General features: G+C 36.3%; 1 protein-coding gene across 26 annotated transcripts in view; it reads left to right on the forward strand.

Annotated features, from left to right (window-relative positions):
* PTPN20 (protein tyrosine phosphatase non-receptor type 20) overlaps window positions 1–22,431 on the forward strand; it is a 111,578-nt gene that overhangs the window by 37,125 nt on the left and 52,022 nt on the right. For 10 of the 26 annotated variants that reach the window (XR_013368316.1, XR_013368317.1, XR_013368314.1 and 7 more), the window contains 2 exons: window positions 15,432–15,529; window positions 18,085–18,188. Coding sequence is in view for 20 of the 26 variants with exons in the window: in XM_077878657.1 (XP_077734783.1) it covers window positions 15,432–15,529; window positions 18,085–18,188 (202 nt within the window). In the remaining 6 variants the exon portion in view is untranslated. Of the gene's footprint in view, window positions 1–7,481; window positions 7,583–15,431; window positions 15,530–17,791; window positions 17,861–18,084; window positions 18,189–22,431 lie in introns of those variants that run through there. The other 16 variants (XM_077878651.1, XM_077878661.1, XM_077878652.1 and 13 more) reach the window with 8 other exon arrangements.

A 22,431-nucleotide genomic window follows, 5' to 3' on the forward strand; every position in this document is an offset into this window, starting at 1 on the left:
GAACAGAAAGTAGAATGAATGGTGGTTACCAGGTGCTGGGGGGAGCAGGAAAAATGAAGTAGTTGTTTAATGGGTATTAAGTTTTAGATTTGCAAGATGGAAAAGTTCTGGAAATCTGTTTCACAATAATATGCATGTAATTAACACCACTGAACTGTATACTTAAAAATGGTTATTATCGTAAATTGTATGTGTTTTCTGCCACAATAAAAAAAAAGTGGAGGGAGTGCTAAGATTGGAAAATTATCATTTTGTACCTATCCCAAAGACTGAGTCAGGCTGAAAGTGACAATGTATGCTAAATCTAGGTGAAAATTTCAATAAAGAGCTGGATGTGTGTGGTCACAAAGTGTCTCCGTATAGATTGTGCATTAATTGCAAATTAGGATAAAATAAAAACGTTTATAGGATAAAAATTGGACTTTAATCAGTCAAAATTAATGTCACAAATGAGGGAAAAATGGGCAGTGTAAGCTTTCAGATGTGAAATACTTTCTCAGTATCTCAGTTGAGAATGAATAATCTGAATTTAATTATGAAGAGACCTGAGAGCAAACTGAAATAAGGAGCATACTATTAAAGACAAGAACAGTGGAAGAGAGGGACTATGTTCTATTAAAATGCACGTGTCCAAAGTTTTAAAAATAATTTGTGTCTTTGAAGAAATTTATTTCCCTAAATTGTTAAGTTTGGTGGCATAAAAACTATTTTAGAATAATTTTTGATTTATAGATAAATTGTGAAGATATTATAGAACATCTGCAGTACCCCTCGCCTAGTTTCCCCTCTTGTTAGAATCTTATATTACCAGGGTACATTTGTCAATATCTGGCCTTAAACTAGCCTTGGTATATGAATACTAACTAAATCCCAGGCTTTATTTGAATTTCAGCATTTTATCGCCATTCGTGTTCTCTTCTGTTTCAGGATCCAATGCAGGATATCACATTGCATTTAGTTGGTATGTCTCCCCAGTTTTTTTCTGGTCTGTGATGATTTCTTTGTCTTTGTTTTTTGTGACCTTGACAGGCTAAGTCATGATCAGGTATCCTGTAGAATGTCCCCCAACTTACAGTTGCCTGATTTTTTTTTAATGATTACACTGGAGTTATGGGTTTGGGGGGGGACTACCACAAAAGTGAAGTGCCCTTCTTGTCGCATCATATCAGGAGGCACATGACATCCACGTGAAACAACTGATACTGTTTAGGCTAGTCGTTTAGGCTAGTCATTTAGTTAAGGTGGTATTTGCCAGAGGTGTTGTCTCTGCTGTAAAGTTACTGTACTTCCCTTGTCTCACTCTTTAAAAATGAATCACTACATGTAGCCTGCCCTCCTAGGTGGGAAAGGGAGCAAGAATTAAGCTCTACCTGTTGGAGAAGGGAGTATATGTACATTCTGGGGGATTATTCTGTATTATTCTCTTCTCCCCCACTTATTTATTTGATCATTTTTATGAGTATGGACTTGTTTATATTTTTTATACTTCATTATAATATAGTTGTTATTTATTTTGTTGTTCAAATTGTTCTGGCTCTGGCCCTTGGAAGGTCTTTCAGGTTGACTCCTGTGTCATATATCCCATCCTTTCACATATCCCATCCTTCAGTTTTTTGAGCACTTCACTACTTCATTGCATTACAAGATATTGCAGGCTTACCTTGCATTTTCCCCTGGTCTGGCTCTAGATTCAGCCATTTCTTGAAAGAGATTTGTTTTCTTTTCTTGGAAAATGATATTTAGGAACCAAGATCTGGACACTGGACCTGTTTGTTTCTACTGTAGTATCATTATTTCTGGCCCCTGGATAGTTCTTTTTAACAGATTGAAAAGTAATCACATGGGGCAGCCTGAGTGGCTCAGCGGTTTATCACCGCCTTCAGCCCAGGGCGCAATCCTGGAGACCCGGGATCGAGTCCCATGTCGGGCTCCCTGCATGGAGCTTATTATTTCTATTGACTGACTTTTCTGGTCATAGGACATATTTTCTTGCTTCTGTGCATGCCTATTAATTGTTTACTAGATGTTGGATATTGCGAATTAAATTATTTTGGGGTGCCGGATTTTTTTTAATTCCTTTAAGAAAGTGTTTGGTATTTTCTGCCTTGCAGTTATATTACTTAAAGTTCAAATTGAACTTGATTCTTTTTAAGGCTTGCTATTAAGCTTTTTAAAGGTGATACAGGGTAGCCTTTATCCTGGGGATAATTTAGTTTTGCTACTGAAGAAGTGTCTCTTCTGTGAACTCTCCCCAGTGCCCCATGTATTTTGAGATTTCCTCATTCTGGCTTGTAAGAACACAAACTTTTCTAGCCTTTACTAATCTCTTCTACTTTCCAATGATTTTCCAACATGTCAGGAATTGTCCTCCATATAAGCAGACTCCCAATAAAGGATAAGAGAGGATTTCTTTGCAGATAATCAGATTCTCTTGTTCTGTACAGCTACTTCCTCTCTTGATATTCTGTGCTGCAAATTCTACTTAACTCAGCATCTCTGAACTTTGATCTCTTTCTCTTCAACTCAGTGAGGTCACTGGACTTTTTCAATTTTCTCCCTGAGCTGTGACATGGAAACTCCTTGAAGTTTTAACACCTCTGGCAAATACCAACTTAACTAAGTAAGGCTCACCTCACTTGTTTCTTTATTCTCTGAGATCATAGTTTGTTGGGCAATGTCTGAAAATTGCTATTTCAATGTCTTTTGTCCTATTTTCTGGTTGTGATTAAGTCCTGCAATGATAAATTCCTCAGAGGCAGAAGTGAAAGTCGATGGTGGGTTATTTTAATTTTAATTTGTTTATTAGGTGAGACTGGATTTTTTTTTAATACATTTATTGGCCTGTTAAGTTTTCCTCTTTGTGAGTTGCTTGTTTATAATTCTTACAGATATTTTTTCTTTTAATTTGCTTCCCTAGCATATGAAGCTCCCTTTTAAGTTTGTAGAATTCCCTGTTCTTTGAATCTTGGTGTGAAGCAATAGTGGCAGTAATATTTAATGTCAAGGATTACGGGAGGGTATGGTATAGCTTTAGCATTCAGTATCAGGAGTGTTTGATGTGCACCCTCAGCATTCAGGAGACCCATGTCTTTTTGCTCAGCTCCTTTGGTGGTTAGAGGAATTTCCCAGAGAATATGCAATAAATTTTATTTAATCTCAAATCAGCAGTAATTGGTTGTTCTTATTTCCAACTAAGAATATCAGCTCGTTTAATATACTTGACTCATTTTTTTTCTATTGGCTTGTCTTACTGAATTTCAAAAATTCTCTATGTATCCTAGATGCTTATCACTTCTTCCTGGTGAATGCTTTAAACTCTAATCTCTGTAATCAACCTGGGGCTCAAAAGGACAATCCTGAGATCAAGTCTCATGCTTCTCCAAATGAACCAGCCAGGCACCCCTATTGACAGTATCTTTTAATTGAATATTCAAATTTATCAAAATTTTCTTCTATAAGTTGTGCTTATATAATTAAAAAATACATTCCTACCCGGAGAGAATAAAAATAGCATCTTTTATTTATTTATTTATTTTGTATACTTTGATCTTTGATCTTATCATGCTCTGACATAATCTTTTTTTTTTTCCTGGTAGGGAAGCCAGTTATCCCAACCCCCTTTATTTTAGTGTTTTCCCTACTGACCTGCAATGGCACCACTATCTAATAGTAAATACTCATATGTACTTAAGCTTGTTTTTGAATCCCTGTTCTCCTTTCTCCAACTATTTTTCTATTCCTATACCAATTCACACTATTGATTACTTTAGCTTATAATGAATATTGATATCTGATAGGACAAATGCCCTGATCTGGTTTCCTTGTCCAGGCTGTCCTTGCTGCTCTTGGACTTGTATTCTCTAGTTTGTCTACATGCACACACACATACATACACACACACACACACATCCTATTTGAATTTTGATTGGATTTGCATTGAATCTGTAGATTAATAAGTGGCTATTTACCATTATTATGATACTTAGTTCTCTCCTATATAAATATGGGTTCTTTAGTTATTCTATTTTTTGTAAACTTCAGTAAGATTTTTGGTGTCCATCAAAAGATGAATGGGTAAAGAAGATGTGGTCTATGTATACAATGGAATATTACTCAGCCATTAAAAACGACACTCATCATTTGCTTTGACATGGATGGAACTGGAGGATATTATGCTGAGTGAAATAAGTCAATCGGAGAAGGACAAACATTATATGGTCTTGTTCATTTGGGGAATATAAAAAATAGTGAAAGGGAATAAAGAGGAAAGGAGAAAAAATCAGTGGGAGATATCAGAAAGGGAGACAGAACATGAAAGACTCCTAACTCTGAGAAATGAACTAGGGGGATGGAAGGAGAGGTGGGCGGGGGGTGGGGGTGACTGGGTGATGGGCACTGAGGTGGGCACTTGATGGGATGAGCACTGGGTGTCATTCTATATGTTGGCAAATTGAACACCAGTAAAAAATAAATTTAAATAAAAAATTTGCAATTTTTACTATATATACTTGGTTTATTTTTAGATACCTTATATTTTATTTCTATTGTAAATGATGTATTTTCTTTTATTGCAATGTCTAGCTGGTTATTGTTGGTTGATGGAATGTTTCTCATTTATTGTGTCAGCTATCCTGTGAAACTTTCTTATAATTTCTAGTAGTTTGACATAGAGTCTCTTTAATTTTCTGTGTAAGACAATTAGAGTATTTGCAAATATGATTTACTTGCTTTGTTTCCAGTCCTTAAGGTTTTTTTTCTTTCTTCTTTTGTTTTATTCCTTGGGCCCTGTGTATTATACAACGTTAAATAAGGATAGAGTAGCAGGCATTTTTATGTTTTTCTTAATAAATGAGGATGTGTTTAAAGTTTTACCATTAAGTTTAATGTTGGCTTAATATTTTGAAAAGATGACCTTTTCTATAAGTTAAAGAAGTTCTCTTTTATTTCTACCTTGAAAGGATATTGAATTTTTCAAATGGTTTTTCTTACATGTTCAGATGAAAATATGATTTCTGACCTTTAGTTGACATTTATTATATAACAATTTACACTGATAAAGTTTTATAATACTGAGCATAAGTTGAATTCTTTTGATAAATCTAAACTAGTCTACACATTTCTTTCATTGCACCATTTAGTAATATTGTACTTAGGATTTTTACATCGAAGTACATTTTTGTTTGGCTTATAATTTTTCTTGTATCATACATGTTTTGTTTTTATGTAATGATTTTGCTAAACTTTTAGTATAAATGAGATAACTTTACATTTAAAAAATTCTCTAAAGTAGTTTGTATAAGAAAGAGATTTTGTTGATTAAAAGTTTGATAAAATCTCATCTGGAAGGCTCTTTGGGCCCAGATGTCTACTACCCCTTGGGAATGAGATTTTTAATTATTGGTTTAACTTTTTATTTTTATTTTTTTAAATTTATTTTTAAAATAAATTTATTTTTTACTGGTGTTCAATTTGTCAACATACAGAATAACACCCAGTGCTCATCCCATCAAGTGCCCTTTCAGTGCCCACCACCCAGTCCCCCCATCCCCCACCCACCTCCCCTTTCAGCACCCCTAGTTCATTTCCCAGAGTTAGGAGTCTTTCATGTTCTGTCTCCCTTTCTGATATTTAAATTAATTTTTATTTTTAAAAAAGATTTTATTTATTCATGAGAGACACATAGAGAGAGACACAGACATAGGCAGAGGGAGAAGCAGGCTCCATGCGGGGAGCCTGATGTGGGACTCAATCCCAGGGACTCACACCCTGAGCTGAAGGCAGATGCTTCACTGCGAGCCACCCAGGCATCCCTGGTTTAACTTTTTAAATGCTTATTATACTATTTATGCTTTCTACATATTCTTGGGTAGATTTTGATGATTTATAATTCTATGTAAAAGTTTCCATTACATCAAATTTGTCGAAAGGTACTTACATCTAAAAATGATAGTTGGATCTGTGGCTGTGCTCTTTTTCTTTCTTAATGTTAATTAAATTGAGTAGTAAAGGAGGTTTGCATATTTTTAAGTCCTTTTTCAAAGAACTAGTCTTTGATTTTGTTGATTTATTGTTTTAGATTATTTTCTATTTACTATGTTTCTTTATGATGTTTTACTCTCTACTGGGGGTTTTCTCAATTTTACTTAGCCTTTATGATTGAATATAAAACTCACTTTTGTCCTTTTTTCCTGCTTTTGCTACAAATGTAGTTAAAACTATACATTCCCACTTAAGACACTGCTTTAGCTTTCATGTTAGTTTTGATATGTTGCTTTTTCATTGATATTTCATAAGTACATATAAATTTTTTTTATGATAGTCACAGAGAGAGAGAGGCAGAGACATAGGCAGAGGGAGAAGCAGGCTCCATGCACCGGGAGCCCGACATGGGATTCGATCCCGGGTCTCCAGGATCGTGCCCTGGGCCAAAGGCAGGCGCCAAACCGCTGCACCACCCAGGGATCCCACATATAAAATTAATTCATGTTATAATAGTTCACAATTTCTGTTTGATTTCCTTTTAAACACATTCATGAATAAACTTTTTTGTTTCCAAAGTATTTACTTACTATATTTTTTACTATATTTTATATTGTTGATTTTGTAATATGCCATGTCACAGAATTTCTAATTCATAATATTTAGGGCTACCATGATATAGGAAATAGTACTCTGAATGCTCAATTCTAAGATAAGAGAAAAATATCTCCTTTAACTTCTATCTGAAATATTCTGTGCAGGTATCCCTGGGTGGTTCAGTGGTTTAGCACCTGCCATCAACCCAGGGCATGATCTTGGAGACCCGGGATTGAGTCCCACATCAGGGTCCCTCCATGGAGCCTGCTTCTCGGTCTGCCTGTGTCTCTGCCTCTCTCTCTCTGTCTCTGTGTCTCTCATGAATAAATAAATAAAATCCTAAAAAAATATATTCTGTGCAGTGAAAGTAACAGGGCTATTAGCAAGATTGTATAATAAAACCAACAATGACTTTCCTAGGGAGAATTCATATTATATTCTTCAATAAAGCCTGAAATGACTCTCTGTATACATTAACATACTGCTAATTTATTTATTATTAATAATTCAAGAGGTTAAAGTGAGACTGTGTAACACACTGTTCTTTATCCAAGAAGTAGACCCTGAAATACAGAAGAATTATCTTCTGTGACACCCAATTCAAGGGTTCTGGAAGATGTGTATATTTAGGATTTACCTGAAGAGTAATACAGAAGTAGGAACAAAGAGACTGCTCAAAAATTAACTTTCTGAGGATGGTCCTAGAAGTAGGATCATGTTTGCTATGTTATTTTTTTTAAATCAGGGAGAAAAGTGGTTAATTTAGGAGATAAGGATGAGATGACTGTACAATGGGAAAAGTAGATGAACATTCCTCTTGTGTAGCTTGGGTTTTCTCATTAAGGCACAACCTTTCTCTGTGTAGCCCTTTGCATTTGATCAATTCTTCCCTTCTCTTTGTTCAGGAGAAGATGAGGGAGATGACTATAAATCGAAAGATGTGATTTCCAGGGAGACTTTGCCTTCATCAAGTCAGAAAAAGACACCTAGATCAGTGACTCATAAGGTAAAACTAAAAGAGGGATTTCTGCTAATTGATTGTGGCTATTATGTAATCATGGAGTAAGCTCTAAGGCACAGGTGTCTATTTTTTCTTCTCAGCACAGTAATTTTCTCTGTCACTCTGATGTTGAAGACCTCCAAAATAGTGGTTTGAAAGAATGTTACTCTTTACAACTCTAAAGAAAACATGTTTGGTACTATTCTGGAAATTTTACTTATTTTGGAATCTATTTCATTTTGTGCTGCTAATAGAGATACAAAATAAATTTCATATAAAATTTGAAGCACCTTTAGATATAGTGATTGATGGAATTTTTAGTTGATAGGGACAGCATGGTGCAATTCTCCAAACTCTAGAAAGGTAGAGGGTTGGGAAAAATATGGGGCAAACATTCCCACCTTGACATGTGTCTCCTTCCTTGGGAGATAACTGCTAGCATTAGAGCACAAAAAGAGAAATGCCTTTTCATCATGGGGGTGGCTTCCATTTTTTCCCTTATCTACTGGAGCTTTGGGGCTGCTATAGTGTTGCTGTCCTCAGATTCACATTCTCTAAGTTTCAGCATTACTAAAGTAAGTACCAAGAACAGACAATGCTTGCCCTGCTTTTCAGTATGGCTACTGTCTCCACCCAAGGCTAACAGTCATGTTGCTTGCTTTGAAAAACAATACTGTGGTTAGGAATCTATGCATTCCTCTGTGACATGTAAGTTGGCTGCATTGAAACCAACTACCATCACATTTCTGGCTGGCAGTCTCTGATTCTTAGAGTACTGCTCAGGTCTCAGTCCCACTGTTGATACTTTTCTCTGATCAGAATGATTTTGTACTTGAAGGACAATTCATGTCAAAGTGAACACCTTCATAGACTGTCTTGAGTAGATCCTTTTTAAAACCATACTTGACTCCCTTCTAGAACTAAAAGCATTTTATTGTTTGCTTTTCTCTCCTACACTTTATGGCTTGATCTATCCAGGATGAATTTTGATACGCTTTAAAGTTTTGTTTTAGAAGAGTAACTTTGTTTAATTTTTTTTTTTTGGAGTTCAATTTGCCAACATTTAGCATAACACCCAGTGCTCATCCTGCCAAGTGCCCCCGCTCAGTGCCCATCACCCAATCACCCCAACCCCCACCCACCTCCCCTTCCACTACACCTTGTTCATTTCCCACGGTTAGGTGTCTCTCATGTTTTTGTCACCCTCACTGATATTTTCACTCATTTTCTCTCCTTTCCCTCTATTCCCTTTCAGTAATTTTTATATTTCCCAAATGAATGAGACCATATAATATTTGTCCTTCTCTGATTGACTTATTTCACTCAGCATAATACCCTCCAGTTCCATCCACGTCGAAGCAAATGGTGGGTATTTGTCGTTTCTAATGGCTGAGGAATATTCCATTGTATATATAGACCACATCTTCTTTATCCATTCATCTTTCGATGGACACTGAGGCTCCTTCCACAGTTTGGCTATTGTGGACATTACTGCTAGAAACATCGGGGTGCAGGTGTCCCAGTGTTTCATTGCATCTATATCTTTGGGGTAAATCCCCAGCAGTGCAATTGCTGGGTCATAGGGCAGATCTATTTTTAACTCTTTGAGGAACCTCCACACAGTTTTCCAGAGTGGCTGCACCAGTTCACATTCCCACCAACAGTGCAAGAGGGTTCCCCTTTCTCCACATCCTCTCCAACATTTGTTGTTTCCTCCCTTGTTAATTTTCCTCATTCTCACTAGGGTGAGGTGCTATCTCATTATGGTTTTGATTTGTATTTCCCTGGTGGCAAGTGATGCGGAGCATTTTCTCATGTGCTTGTTGGCCATGTCTCTGTCTTCCTCTGTGAGATTTCTGTTCATGTCTTTTGCCCATTTCGTGATTGGATTGTTTGTTTCTTTGCTGTTGAGTTTAAGAAGTTCTTTATAGATCTTGGATACTAGCCCTTTATCTGATACGTCATTTGCAAATATCTTCTCCCATTCTGTAGGTTGTCTTTTAGTTTTGTGGAGTATCCTTTGCTGTGCAAAAGCTTCTTATCTGGATGAAGTCACAATAGTTCATTTTTTCTTTTGTTTCTTTTGTTTTTGTGGATGTATCTTGCAAGAAGTTACTGTGGCCGAGTTCAAAAAGGGTGTTGTCTGTGTTCTCCTCTAAGATTTTGATGGAATATTGTCTCACATTTAGATCTTTCATCCATTTTGAGTTTATATTTGTGTCTGGTGCAAGAGAGTGGTCTAGTTTCATTCTTCTGCATGTGGATGTCCAATTTTCCCCGCACCATTTATTGAAGAGACTGTCTTTTTTTTCCAGTGGATAGTCTTTCCTCCTTTGTCGAATATTAGTTGACCATAAAGTTGAAGGTCCACTGATGGATTCTCTATTCTGTTCCACTGATCTATGTGTCAGTTTTTGTGCCAGTACCACACTGTCTTGATGACCACAGCTTTGTAGTACAACCTGAAATCTGGCATTGTGATGCCCCCAGATATGGTTTTCTTTTTCATGTTCCCCTGGCTATTCGGGGTCTTTTCTGATTCCACACAAATCTTGAGATGATTTGTTCCAACTGTCTGAAGAAAGTCCATGGTATTTTGATAGGGATTGCATTAAATGTGTAAATTGCCCTGGGTAACATTGACATTTTCACAATATTAATTCTTCCAATCCATAAGCATGGAATATTTTTCCATCTCCTTGTGTCTTCCCCAATTTCTTTCAGAAGTGTTCTGTAGTCTTTAGGGTATAGATCCTTTACCTCTTTGGTTAGGTTTATTCCTAGGTATCTTATGCTTTTGGGTGCAATTGTAAATGGGATTGACTCCTTAATTTCTCTTTCTTCAGTCTCATTGTTAAGTGTATAGAAATGCCACTGACTTCTGGGCATTGATTTTGTATCCTGCCACACTGCCAAATTGCTGTATGAGTTCTAGAAATCTTGGGGTGAAGTCTTTTGGGTTTTCAATGTACAGTATGTCATCTGCAAAGAGGGAGAGTTTGACTTCTTCTTTGCCAATTTGAATGCCTTTAATGTCTTTTTGTTGTCTGATTGCTGAGGCTAGGACTTCCAATACTATGTTGAATAGCAGTGGTGAGAGTGGACATTCCTGTCTTGTTCCTGATCTTAGGGGAAAGGCTCCCAGTGTTTCCCCATTGAGAATGATGTTTGCTGTGGGTTTTCGTAGAGGGCTTTTAAAATGTTGAGGAATGTTCCCTCTATCCCTACACTCTGAAGAGTTTTGATCAGGAATGGATGCTGTATTTTATCAAATGCTTTCTCTGCATCTATTGAGAGGATCATATGGTCCTTGTTTCTTCTCTTGCTGATATGATGAATCACTTTGATTGTTTTACGAGTGTTGAACCATCCTTGCATCCAGGGGATAAATCCTACTTGGTCATGGTGAATAATCTTCTTAATGTATTGTTGTATCCTATTGGCTAGTATCTTGTTGAGAATTTTTGCATCCATGCAAAAATTGGTCTATAATTCTCCTTTTTGGTGGGGTCTTTGTCTGGTTTTGGAATAAAGTCCAGGGCCAGATGGCTTCCCTGGGGAATTCTATCAAAAGTTTAAAGAAGAAACCGTACCTATTCTACTAAAGCTGTTCTGAAAGATAGAAAGAGATGGAATACTTCCAAACTTGTTGTATGAGGCCAGCATCACCTTAATTCCAATCCTCACATTACTTTTTAATTTTCCTGAAATTAATGTTAGGAAGTTGTTTTACCAACTAGTGTTGATAACCTAGTTTCAGGAGTTGGCCAGCTCTGTAGAACTCATTTAATTTGTTGGTCATTTGTGTAGTTTAATGAGAAGAAATCTTTGGGGAACATTTTCCCTTGATGTTTAAAGTAAAAAAATTAAAATACACAGAGCAACACTAACAAAAGAGAACCAATGAAGGTATAGTAATATCAGACAAATAGACTTAAAAGCAGAAAGTATTAGGCTTGAGAGGTCACTATGTAATACTAAAAGGTTTAGTTCACAAGGAAGATATAAAATTCTAAATTTATAAGCACCAGAATATATAAATCAGTATTGAACAGAATTATAAGGAGGAATTGTTAAATTCACTATGATATGGACCATTTAAAAACATCTCTTTTATTAAAAGAATAGACAATATTTAAGAGTATAGAAATTATAAAAAAGTTAGGAAGATAGAATGAAATTATCTATAGAAATTTCATCCAAAAGTTAGAGAATACGGGAGATCCCTGGGTGGCTTAGCGGTTTGGCGCCTGCCTTCCACCCAGAGCCTTATCTTGGAGACCCGGGATTGAGTCCCTGTCGGGCTCCCTGAATGGGACCTGCTTCTCTCTTTGCCTGTGTCTCTGCCTCTCTCTGTGTGTGTTTCTTGTAAATAAATAAATAAATAAAATATTTTAAAAACCCAAAAGTTAGAGAACATATGTTCTTTTCAAGCATACATGGACCATTTATAAAAATTTACCATGAACCGGGGATCCCTGGGTGGCTCAGCAGTTTCGCACCTGCCTTTGGCCCAGGGCATGATCCTGGAGTCCCAGGATTGAGTCCCGCATCAGGCTCCCGGCATGGAGCCTGCTTCTCCCTCTGCCTGTGTCTCTGCCTCTCTCTCTCTCTATGTCTATCATAAGTAAATAAAAATAAATCTTTAAAAATATTTATCATGAACCAAATCAAAATATATCTTAATTTCAAATAATCTTCATAGTATTGACTGTGGCCTCAGACATAAAGAAATGCAGTTAGAAGTCAACCACAAATAGAGAAAACACACATTTGAAAATCAAGGACATACTTAAAACTCATGGGTCAAAGAAGAAATCGTAGTGGAAATTTAAAATATTTATAATAGAATAAATATAGAATTGCAATATATTGTGGTTTGCTCATTATTGGTTGTTAGCACATGTATACCAAATATCAAATTATCTACCGTGATAGATTATACCATTACATTTACAGTGGTACTGACTATAAAGTATGTAGGAGCCAATCTAAGAAAAGGTATGAATTACTTTTCTTGAGAATATTTAAAATATTTTGGTATATAGCTATATTTTATTATTGTATAATAAGACCTAATGAAGAAAGCAGTTATCTCTAATTTATTTATATTTTTGAAGATTTTTTTAGTTTAGAGAGAGAGAGAGCAGGAAGAGGGGCAGAGGGAGAGGGAGAAAGAGAATCTCCTGCCGACTCCCTGCTGAATGTGGAGCCTGACCTGGGGCTCAATCTCATGACTCTGAGATCATGACTTGAGTCAAAATCAAGAGTCAGAGGCCCAACCAAATGAGCCACCCAGACACCTCAGTTATTTTAAACTACAAAATGAGTTTAACTTATTTTCAATAAAAATTTCAAAGTTTTTTTTTGTGTGTGTGTATGTGCGATTTGATCAGCTGATTAAAATACTTTTGGGAAAACAGGAGGTCAAGAATAGGCAAGACAGTATTAGGAAAGGAAGCAAAAGTATATATGTGGCACTGGCACTGCAGGTTGTCAAGGCTTATTATAATGCTACAGAAATTAAAGAAATATGGTAGTAGTAGAGGAAGTAGCAAATAAGACCAATGAAACTGCATAGAAGTTCCAGAAAAAGACCCATATACAAATGGGAACTTTTTATGTGACAGGTGACATTGTAGATTTCTATAGTGGTCTGCTCAATTAGTGGTGTGGTACAATTCCTTATTCCAATAGGAAAAGTTAAATACTACCTGTGAATAAATATGAGCAGAACTTTTTGTTATTCACACTGAAGAAATGATGTTCTGTTAGCCTTTCAGCATCCCGTTTCTCTGAAAACTTGATAAAGATAGACTACCAGCTGTGTTACCAGGTGGCATTGGTTATGGTAAAAATGACCCCTGGACTGGAAAGATTATGACTAGGATGATAATGTCTTATGAAGAGTACAAATGGGGGTGAATGTGCATTCATGAATTATTGTAAGAGATACTGGTTCCTGTGTAGCTTGATATTTCTAAGCCGGGAGACTTAGGTACCCACCCACCTGAGCTTACACTAGAATGCTGTTAGGACTTCTGATGAGGACAAGCCTAAGGCTGTTCTGTTGACATGTGGCTCTTCACCTATATCTTTTTGCAAAGCTCATCTGGTACCAGGTGTGGCCTATTGGATCTTGTGAATGTCCAGTTGAGTGCAAGATCACTGTTGGTGGTTGAGCAGAGTGAGAAAGGTACACTTTACACTGAAATTGATTCTAGGTGAATTTAATCTCAAAATATTAAAAGCAAATGTTAAGAAATTTCGTAAAAATATTTGAGGGTTTTTATTTTTCTTACTTACATAGGGAAGGCTTTTTAATTATTTTTTTTAATTTTTCTTTTTCTACTTATTTTTATTTGAGTGTAGTTGATGCACAATGTTACATTAGTTTCTGGTGTCCAGCATAGTAATGCAACAACTCTGTACCTTTTGCTATGCTTACCACAAGGAAGGACTTTTTATGTTTTATATGTTATTCAAAATAGCAATTAGCTAATCCTCTAGAATTTAATGTATTTACCAAACAACTGCTAAAATATAAGTTAACTTTATATCTCAAGCAATCCTTATCCATATTAGTAAGTTATATTTTGATTTGTTCAGCAAAATTAATATGCTTGATAAGAGTGCTAGGCATTTGTTTACATCTTTCCATTAACATGCTTGTTTCTAAAACTGATTGTGTTTGGGTCTATGTTCTGAAATGATGTCTGTACGTATGCCCACAAGAGGTATTCCAGGTCTAAGAAATTTCATGGAATAAGTAAAACACACACACATATACACATAAACATATTAGCAAGAGGGGAAGATGAAGAAGTTCTATACAATTGGGGCCATTGAAAGATAACCTCAGAAAAGATGAAAAGACATGGTATAGGCTATGGCTTGAGATGCTGCATGAGAAATAGGCATGAATGAGGGTGGTGAGTTAAGCAGAGGCTAGACCATGGAAGGCTGCCTGGACTTCAGATCTGCTGTTTCTTTTACTCAGGATGCTTCCCTTTCTCTTTGCTCTTCCTTTCATCTTTTAGGTAAATGGCAGTTATGGGTCACCATACTCTGCTACTGCATTAACACCACCAGCTGTAATTTGTACGTTTGCTCGTGTATTTTCTTTCTCCTTGTGAGAATATATATGTTCCACAAGGGCAGAACACACACCTCTCTTGTTCATGGTTTTATCTATAGCACTAAGGAGAGTATCTGCATATACCAGGTCTTCAGAAAATAATTTGTCAAATTAATGGATTAACTGAAGCAGAATTGAAGGCTAAAATATTGATTACTGAATCTTTATTTAATGTGATATTTTCATCTAACTTTTTTTTCTATAAGGATTCTGAATGCAACAGAATGAACTAAAGTTTATAGGACAATACAGAATCTCATGGTAGAGACAGAATTACTGGTTTAGATTATATAAGCACTAAAATATAAATACAATGCTAAGAACTTTGTATTTACAGTAAATCGAATGTGATAAGCACTCATGAGTTTTCCCTGGGCTACAGTGATTTCTTTATTGAGAATGAAGCTTATATTTTTATCAACTTTTAGAAAATAACTTGAATGATTCAGTAAAAACTCACTTGTGTATGCATAGTACTTTATACTCTGTTTTGACAGATTGTAAAATATATAATATAGGGAGTAATACATTTCAAGTGATTTTCTAAGAGGAAAAATACACTGACTGTGATTGTGGTTTTAATTATATTACTGAAGACTTTATTGGTCTTCTCTTAAGAAGCTTATATAGCTTTTTAAGCTATATAAATCATATTTCTTTTAAACTATACATTCCTAAAATCACAGCCATAATTTTGTTTTCTTTCTTATTTCTTAGGATTTAGAAAATGCAGATAGCTCAGAGAAGGTAAAACTCTCTGTTCAGAACTTCCAACCCAGTAATTATGAAGATCTTTTCAAAGATGCTACAGAAAGGTACAGCCTCATTTAGTGAGCTTTCTGTTTATTCATGCTCATAGGTAGCCCTCTTAGTGGAGACTGAATAATGGCCCTCAAATGTTTGATTAGTTTTTCAAGAGATAACTCTTTGTAGTAAGTACAACCCAATTCGGCTAGAAATAGGATGTATTTATGATTTTATAAAGATGATATCAACACAAGAAAAAGATACTCCTAAAAAATTTAATTTCTCTGTCATCTCCAACAATTATACAGTTCCAGAGTCTTTGTAAATGTGTTAGGAGCAGTGGAGAGGGCAAATTTAGGTGTTACATGCAAAATCATATCAAATAAGAGAACATTTTAATGAGCATATTTCCATAGAGATTTACGAGTAATATTTTTTTAATTGATTTATGATAGTCACACACAGAGAGAGAGAGAGAGAGAGAGAGAGAGGCAGGGACATAGGCAGAGAGAGAAGCAGGCTCCATGCACCGGGATCCTGATGTGGGATTCGATCCCAGGTCTCCAGGATCACGCCCTGGGCCAAAGGCAGGCGCCAAACCGCTGCGCCACCCAGGGATCCCTATAAGTAATATTAGTTACAGTCATTGGAATAGTACTGCATAATAGTGTGTATGGCATAGAACTTGTATATACAACTTCCCAAAGTGCATTAAGTGAGCAAATAATTAAAAAGATGTTTTGAGATCCTGTTATATGTTAATAGTATATATCAATTATTAGACTAAGTATATAGTAAGCAGTGTATACAAAAGCAAAATATTGCACAGTTCTTGCCCTTTAGTTTATAGTTTAATTAGTTTATAGTTTAATTTAATTAGTTTATAGTTTAGTTTATAGTTTAATCCTAATTATAGTTTAATTAGGGAAACATATGTAAAAGATAAATTTAAATACAATATAGTATTGTAGTATTATAAAGCCAAAGTACAAGAATTGTGAATACAGAAGACAGAGAAATATGCATGGGGGCAGTTTCTCACCAGCTTCTTTCAATAGAAGATATTTAATTTGAATTTAGGATCTTAAATAAGTAGCAGTCTAGCAGGAGGAAGAGGAGGGGAAAAATTTCTAGCTGGGGGAAGAAGTTTGAACAAAGGTAAGTTGTGAAAATATCTTATTAATGGCGAGAGATGTTAGTGTCAAGAGCTGTAGGGTACCTGTGAATTGGAATGCCAAGAAGCTTGAGAAGATAATAAGTAGAGCCAATAATATAATATGGGCCAGAGTGCAAAGGAACTTGATATACGTGAAACCAAGGAGTATGTACGTTAGTCAGTTTGTTACAATGAAAAGAAAGTACAGATGGAATTGTTCTTTGTGAATTCATGCATATGTCTGTCTGTCTACCTCTAGGAAGAGGATGGCTGGTAGCAAAGTGGATGATATCTGGCAAGAAATGGAGAACAGTGAGATATTTATAGTAATCTAAAAAAAGATAAGAAGGAGAAAGAATAAGAAAGTTGAAATGACTCACAGAAGCAAAAGAAAAAGGCATTTATTTTGTTAAGGTTAAAGCATAAGATGCATGTTGGAGATTAGTAGAGATGATGATGAAAAAATAGGAAGGGGCCAGATTGCCAGTATTTAGACTTCTGTGAGGGGCTTGAGTTTATCTTAAGTTGGTGGGTGGGTAAAACTAAATTTGAATTTAGGGAGAGTTTTATCTAGACATCAGAGATTAGAACCAGAAATCACATTAAGAGACTTCTGTTAAGTGGGGTTGCAAATCAAAGTGCAACAAGTAAATGGAGTGATGAGGAGCTGGAAAGGAACAGAAAGAGAGTGTGGCTAGTATTTGAAAAATGTTAAGGTACAAAAGGTTGAAAAGGGTTTCTATTTTTAAGATCAGGGAGAGTCAAGTATTCTCATGTTATGGAAGAATTTATTTGTACGTGGGGGAGATTGATTATATATATAAGAAAAGATAATTTTAGAAAAAAAGTCTTAGGAGACAGAAGGCATGGAATTGAATGTAGAAGGATTAATTCTGATCAGGGAGAAAGTAAGGAATAATTAGAAATGTTGATGTATGTAAGTACACATTTTAAGACAGTAAGTTGGATGTGTTCTTGCTTTCTGGCTTTTCTAGAAGGGCCTATATTGTTACTAAGGCAGAGAATTAAGATAGGGTTTACATGAAGACGGTGGTTCAGAATTAGCTGTGGTGAAAGAAAGTAGAGGAAACTCAACAGAGACATACCAGTGTTTTCCAGGTGGCTTTCTGTTGATATTGGAAACCCCAGTGACTGCAAGTCTTTTCTCCCACAGCCTAGGTAAAGGAGGAAAGAAGGGGAATAGATGGATTGATTTGCCCAAGATGGCTAGTTTGCAAGCCAGGTAAATGTGGGAAGAGGTGGAGTTTGTGATCAGATGTTGGGACTTGGGAGTGATCTTTGTGGAAGTGGGCCAGTTCCATGTGCTGACAACAGAAGTACATGGCTGAACCAAAATGGAGATGAATGTCAACTGAGTAATTCATATAGATGATCAGAGATTTTTTCATAAATGTATATATTCTTTTAAACCATGAACAAATATATAAATTTCTTTTCTGGCGATAGTGAGAGCATATGGGCCACCAGTGGCTCCTTTCTAAGAGACAAGTCGAGCAGTGAGGATGAAGAGCTTGCAGGGCCATCGCAGACTGTCCCTCCTCAGCTTTCTGGTATGACTTGATCCTATTTTTATTACCACATTCTTGAAGAGTTTTTTTGAAGAGTCTTTATTTCAAAGGTATGAACAAAGAATTTTCTGATATAAATGCAGGAAAGAGCTAGGAGAAACGTTTTTAGGTGGGGAATGCATGATTTCTTAGGATTTTTTTTGAGAATGAAGAAAATGCTCCACACTCCACCTTTGTAAAGGCAAATTTCTCTCTTATTTAAATATCTTAATATATCAAACATGTCAATTTAATAAAATGAGCTATTTATATTTTCTTATACTAGGCATGACAGATTTATATAGACTTACATATGACCTCATCTTCTTAATTTGTTCCACAGCATATATTTTATAAGTAAAATAGTAACTTTTTTTTGATTACACACAATCATGCTGTAAGGAAAAAAGAAAATACAAATATGTTTAAAAAATAAATCGCAATATTCAATATTCAAAATTGTGTATATGTATTTACATTTGTATATAACAGAAACATAAATGTAAACATGAACATATATTTATATGTATATAAGTTATAAAAATTATAAATATAGAACTTATAAATTGATATATATGTAAAATCTGTAAGTGTGAGATTGAGGAATCCCATACTTCAAAAAACCTTGGAGTTAGAGAGGATTATAGAGATCACTCATTTCAACCTTAGTTCAAGTGCTGGAATCATCTCCATTGACTTTTTTAAATTTGGAAAAAGTCAAATCTAATTCAGGCAATCTCACACTGTGTAATTATTAAAATACAGATCTGACACAAAACTATAAGAAAATACTTTTTAAATACTAAAGTTTAATTTACATATGTAAAATTCATCCTTTTAGCATACAGTTCTGTGAGATTAGACAGAGGTCTACCACCACCATCAAGATACTGGGCATTTCCTTCACTCTTCATATTTCTCTTCTGTTCTTTTGTAGTCAGTCATCCCCTCACCCCACCACCAGCACCTGACAACCAGTAATCTGTTTTCATTCTTGTGAGCTTTGTCTTTTCCAAAGTGTGGTATAAATAGAATCATAAATATCCTACCTTTTGAGTGCCACTTCTTTCACTTAGAGTAACCCTGTTTGTATTTGTCTCCATCATTGCTTTTATTGGTATTTAATTTTTTTTCTGAAGAGTATATTCCACTGTATGACTATACTAGTTTGTTTATCTATTTGGCAGTTGAGGGACATTTGGGTGTTCCCACATTTTGACAATTATGGACAAAAGCACTACAAACATTCACATACCAGTTTTTGTGTAAATCGATGTTCCCATTTCTTTAAGGTAAATATATCTAGGAGTGGGATTTCTGAGTCACAAGTCACAAACTGTTTCCCAAAGGGGCTGTGCCTATATGCTTTTTCTCTTTTTTCCTTCTACTCTTTTCTCTTCGTGTTTCAGTCTAAGGTAATTTTTACCAACTCATCTGCAAGTTTATTGACTCTGTCCTCTGCTCTTAGTCTACTGATGAGCCCATGTGAAAACATTCTTTAGCTCTCTTACAAAGTTTTAATTTATTTACTTATTTGAGAGAGAGCACGTGTGTGGGTGGGTGCAAGCAGCATGAGCAGGAGGAGGGGAGAAGGACAGGGAGAAGTAGACTCCCTGCTGAGCAGGGAGCCCTATGCTGGTGAGGCTCCATCTAAGGACCCTGGGATCATTACCTGAGCTGAAGGCAGATGCTTTACTGACTGAGCCACCCAGGCACCCCTCTTACAAAGCTTTTTATTGAGAAAACTTCCATTTGACTTTATCTTCTAGTTTCCTTCTCTGTTCAAGTTCCCTATCTGTTCATGCATTTTATCTACCTTTTTCATAAGAGCTTAAACATATTAATCACAGTTATTTAGAACTTCTTCTCTCATGATTTTAACATGAGTCATTTCTAAGTTGTTGTTGTTTTGAGATTGCCTTGTTTTTTGGACAGTGATTTTTGTCATTGCTGCTGCTGCTTCTTGTATGTCTTGTAAATTTTGATAGTGTTGATGTTGGGGCTAGAAAAGTAGAGATTGAGCTAAATAGAATTTATGCCTGGAAATAGTCATGCCTATTCCTCTGCTAGGCCATTAGTGTAGGTTCTTAATTTAGTGTATTTGGGACATGAGCTGGATTTTGGTTTTGTGTTGTTGTCATTACCTACAGTGGACTATTGATTTAAAACTTCTCAAGATTTGAATTGTACTTGAGGAGGCAACTGCAATGCTAGAGAGTTTCTTTTCACATTCCTGTTCTGTCCTCAGCTTTAAGCCTACCCTGCATACCAATGCTTCAGAAGGGCTTTCCCTATACTCATGCTCCTGCTCTGGTGGTGGCCGGGTGCTGGCTGGCTTGGATAGCAGGGCAGAGTTGTTCTTTGTGGTCATAGTCCAATCTCAGCCTTAGCAGGTTCTCGGTTCCTGGTTGTCATGGGGGTGGGGGCAAAGGCTTGATCAGTGATGCTCCCCTCCTTATGGCGTGCAAATTCTGCTTTGTATTTTTGGCAAGTTTACTATGGGAGAAGGTTTCCTGGTCCTTGCTTAGCAGGTGGGAGACTGTGATAGTACCGGTGTAAGATCTTGAGCTCAGGACCGTTTCCTGCCTTTCCTCCAGGAGTAAAGGATTTTTCTTTAGCCTTTTTCAACTGCATTGGTTCTTCACCTGTGAACAACAGCATTTGCTGTACTTCCTCCTTCAGTTGAAGACTTTTGTTCTATGCAGAGAGGTAGATCCACAGTGGCAGTGTATAAACTATTCTCTAACCCTGTGCCACCAAGGAAAGGATTTCTTCCATTTCCTACTCTGTGTCCAGTTCTTTCTCATGAGCAACTATTAGAGGCCTGTTGAGTCTGTGCAGGTGCTGCAAACTCTCTAGTGTCTGTGGCTTCCTGGAATTCTGTGCTCTTACACTAGGCCACATTCAGCCTTCAACAATATATTGTTTTTTTAATCTCAATTCTTCTTTTCCACTTGTATTGTATATGGCATCTCTTTCTTCCATTGATCGCTATAAGTGAGCCAGTGTTGGTGACCTGTCTCTCCTTGGAGGAGTCTTTCTTTTCCTTTGATTTCAGACTACTTGGTTGTTCTGCAATCACAGCTCTCCTGTTTTTATTTTGTGTTTTTCAAGATGTTTATATTGTTAGTGATGCTCACACTAGCTTTCTACATTTTAGGCAGAAGTGGAAGTTTTTAAAGATTTTATTTATTTATTCATGAGAGACGCAGAGAGAGAGAGGCAGAGACACAGGCAGAGGGAGAAGCAGGCTCCTCACAGGGAGCCCAATGTGGGACTCGATCCCGGGACCCGAGGATCATGTCTTGGGCCGAAGGCAGACGCTCAACCGCTGAGCCACCCAAGGATCCCAGAAGTGGAATTTTGAATACAAATATATTTTTAAAATAAAAATGAACATATTCCTTTGTAAACATGTCTTTTTAACAAATACATATTGACACTACAGTTTTTAGAAGCTAAAATTCCATTATATGAGTGCACGATAACCTTTATAGTCCATCTCTTCTTGTCTATCATTTAGGGTAGTTCTTTTATAAGTATCATTATAATATAAAGTAATATGGTAAACATCTGTGGAACTGAATCTTTGGGAATATTCATAGATTGAGGTGAAAAAAATAAAGAAGCTTTATTCAAACTGCTGCAGCAACAGCAGGAAGAACAAGAAACTTGCCATTGGTATATATGGAGGGTTATTCCTTTGAGTTCTATCTGTGTTCAGATATGATGATTAGATGATTTTGTTTCACTTTATTCCAGTCTCCCAGTGACAACTAATGTCAATACCAAATGGCATTGGTTTCTGTAAGAAAAGAGAATGGCTTAGCCCAGCTCTGGAAGTAAGGCCAGTTCCCCCAGGAAAGCAGACCATAGCCTCTTTGTTTTTCCCAGTCCCCTCCTCTTCATTTTTACTTCAGGGTTAGGTTCCTCCTGGGGCCTGTTACTGAGGTCTGTGCTAATAAAGAATTAATACCAGAAAACATAAAGAGCTACAAATTAATAAGTAAAAACAGGAGAAAACTGAGCAATACTATGGACTACTTTTCTACCCTCAACCCCCAAATTAATATATTGAATCTCCAATGTGATAGCATTTCAGGATGGGGCCTTGGGGAGTTAATTGAGTTAAAAATGAGGTCATGAGGGCAAAGCCCCATAATGGGATTAGATTGGTGCCTGTATAAGGGAACAATGGGGGATCCCTGGGTGGCGCAGCGGTTAAGCGCCTGCCTTTGGCCCAGGG

The sequence above is a fragment of the Canis aureus genome, chromosome 29, assembly GCF_053574225.1.
Source record: "Canis aureus isolate CA01 chromosome 29, VMU_Caureus_v.1.0, whole genome shotgun sequence".
Taxonomy (NCBI): domain Eukaryota; kingdom Metazoa; phylum Chordata; class Mammalia; order Carnivora; family Canidae; genus Canis; species Canis aureus.